Genomic DNA, 3,287 nt, shown 5'->3' on the forward strand with positions numbered 1-3,287 from the left:
CGTACTGACAGATGGACCCTGGATCTCAGGCTCCTCTACCTTATTCACCAGTGTTATTATTACACTGATTGAACCATCACACTATTACTAAACAGATTGAAAGCAGGACAAATGAATCATATTTATCATTTGATTTTATAATAAATGAAAGCATCTTTCTCCATAGGTTAGTACACATTGTATCATTCAGATAGCTCTGCAAAGTGATCCAATGTTTATATAAATGATATCATAATATTGAGAACATGAGGCTGTTGTGCGTTTCTTTATTTGTTTACATCAATATTGTTTGTGAATTAATTTGTATCGAATGCCATTAAACAATAACGATACAGTTGATTCGAATTGTGTTTATTAAGATGTCAGATCGTTTGAAATAATTTAACCAAAAGAACACACAGAGTTGTAGCAATATTTAAGCTGTAACACAGCGACTGTTTATTGTAAAATACAAATAGTTTGGGACCACAGACACAACGAATAACACGAACAGAAGTGGCCAGGAATGGTCAGAAACAGACAGCACAATTACAACGAAAGAATTAACATTTCTGTCCCACCGAAAGAGGGAAAAATAAATAATCTCATTTATTAATAGGAAAACATGGAAAATATAAACTGTGTAAGAAATCCTATCGCTAATATTTATACAGGAGGATGAAAAAAACATTATGTTGTTGGTTTGTTTCAGTTTGGCAATTAGAAACTTGCTGGCACCAATTAAACAATAAATCCAGTGAACTCAACTTTAAATATTATAATTAATGATTCTGAATCTCAGCCTGTTTCACACAACTTACAGAAAACAATGAGAAATTTATAATATTTTTTCAAGAGCCAAAGGGAACAGATTTAAACACATCACACGGTCTGTAACGGTTGGTCCTTACTTTTCAGTCCAGATCATACATTGTGGCACAGATCTGACGATTTTATTTATTTATTTTGTATATTTTATGGCTAGTTTTTTTTTTTATTAAATAATCTTCATTTTTATTCAAGTAGGTCTTACTTGTTAAACATGATATAGCTATCTGTATAATATATATTTTATATATTTACCAAAGTCAATGGCTTGCCAGCTGTTCCTTTGTTCTTAAGAAGAACCCTTTGGTTTTGTTTGTAACTGTTTAAGGTGTTTTTTATTGTCACTTAAGCCAGTCCGAACAAGCTGGTTTATGTCAATACTTAGTGCAGTCATAAGGGTAGGGGGTGGCATGTCGGTATATGGAGGGAGACGATCTATAGGGTATCTGACAGCTGTTGTTACCGCTCACCTGATGCTCACTGAGGGCTGAGCTTTCAATGCCCAGGCGCTGAGAGTTAAACATTTCTCTGACATTTGGGAAAGTCGGTTGCTGGGACCCAAAGGTGTGCCCAGAGAGGTGGCTGAGGTCTGCACTGTGGTTCAGGTACCAGGAGGCAGCCTGTCCAGTGGACCCACTCTGCTGGTGGTGGCTGGAGGTTAGGACACTATCCTGGTTTGTGCCAAGGCTCATGGAATTTAATGGGGACGTTGTACCATTGTGATGGTCTGAGATGGTCTCTTCCAGTGAGGTGGGGACACACATGTGGCTTGGCCTGTCACCTGTGTATAGGCTCATGGCTCTCATACTGCACTGATAGCTCCCACTAGTGTCCATTCCTTGGGTGCACGCCTGGCTGTACAGAGAGGGCTGAGTCTGAGCATAGTTTATAGGCAATGAGGGCACCATGCCCGTCCTGCAGGGTACAGCTGGCACAGGGCTGATCTCCCCATGAGGAGAAGTCCTTAAGGTCATGATGTTCTCCACACTGAACCCTGAGAGCCCGTTGCTGGCTGGGTGGTGCTCAGGGAGGGAGCTCTCTGTGGACACCGATGGAGTAGATGTCACACTCCTAGGACTGTCCTGCATGGCACTGCCACCCCCAGGGCTGACGTTCTCCACCTTGGTAATCACCGGCAGCTCGGGGGATTCGCTCTTGATGACGATCTTCTTCTCGTGGCCGAGGTCCTTGGCCATGTCCATGCTGGAGATGGAGCTTTGAAGCTTGCCCTGGTCCTTGATGTGCCTTTCATCCTTGTCTTTGCAGACATCCTTCTTCTTAAACCTCCTCCTCCGCCTGAGGAAGCTGCCATTCTCGAACATGTTGTAGGAGTCAGGGTCCAGGGTCCAGTAGCTGCCTTTGCCAGGTTTCTTATCGTCCCTGGGCACCTTGACAAAGCACTCATTGAGGGACAGGTTATGCCTGATGCTGTTCTGCCAACCCTGCTTGTTCTCTCGGTAAAAAGGAAACCGATCCATAATGAATTGATAAATCCCATTTAGGGTGATCTTCTTCTCAGGGGCGTTCTGAATGGCCATGGTGATGAGTGCAATGTAACTGTAGGGGGGTTTCACCAGGTCCTTGGGTGCTGTTGGCTGGTGGTGGTGGTAGGGTCCATAGGACCTTCCCATCCCTGGAGTGTACTGCTCGTGGCCAGGGTAAACACTCATTGGGGTGGCCATGCTGCTGTAAGTCCCAGCTGTTCTGTAGTAGTTCTGCTCACTCAGGTAGGGCACAACCCCCAGGGTATTGGGGTCAGCCACAGAGTAGCGAGCTTGCATCATTGGGGCTGAGGAAGGAGACTGCCACTCCACAGAGGCCAAGGTGTCAGAGTGCAAGCTTCCCCCTGAGGGAGGAGAGGTAGACTCAATCACAATCACTCTGTCCAGTCCTCAGCTATAGTTCTGCATCCTCTTGTCCAGCAAACTCTCACTCAACAAAACTCAGGCCCAGGACACCAAGGGGCACACAGACCAGTAAGGCCAGAGAATTGTGGCTGCAGTTCCAGCTCCCCTGGTCTCTCCAATGCAGCCTTCTATCCCAGCTAGGCAGAACTTCCTAAACTTTTTTTTCAGTGAGCTTAGCTTTTACTGCCCACAGCCCCCACCCCCTTCCCAAACTTTCCTCCAATCTGGAGCCAGTATGATTATCTGTTAGCCAATCAGTAGGCAGACACTGCTTCCCCAGAACCCTACACATGCTGTGAAAGTACTCTTTTTTTTCACTTTTTTTTTTCTCTTTTCCAAATATGGTGTGTTTAAACTTTAAGGAGCAAAACGAGATTTAAACTCCCAGTCCAGAATCCCAGCATATATTGTAGCATATTATACAGTGAGGGGAGCTGAACTACTACACAGGTAGTGAAATGAAACAATTCCAAGTAATGAAAGCCTTGTTTGTGTCATTTTGTTATCATGTTACAGGCTCAGTGATATTCCAATAATATTAATATCGTTACATTCATTCATCACAAACACAGA

General features: G+C 44.0%; 1 protein-coding gene across 1 annotated transcript; it reads right to left on the reverse strand.

Annotated features, from left to right (window-relative positions):
* Nucleotides 1-403: 403 nt before the first annotated feature.
* Nucleotides 404-2,845, reverse strand: FOXC2 (forkhead box C2). The gene has a single exon (XM_063438454.1). It carries the CDS (start codon nucleotides 2,589-2,591, stop codon nucleotides 1,182-1,184), a length of 1,410 nt encoding a protein of 469 aa, XP_063294524.1. The 5' UTR covers nucleotides 2,592-2,845; the 3' UTR covers nucleotides 404-1,181.
* Between the last annotated feature and the right edge of the window lie 442 nt (nucleotides 2,846-3,287).

This window comes from Pelobates fuscus, chromosome 12 (assembly GCF_036172605.1).
Source record: "Pelobates fuscus isolate aPelFus1 chromosome 12, aPelFus1.pri, whole genome shotgun sequence".
Lineage (NCBI taxonomy): Eukaryota > Metazoa > Chordata > Amphibia > Anura > Pelobatidae > Pelobates > Pelobates fuscus.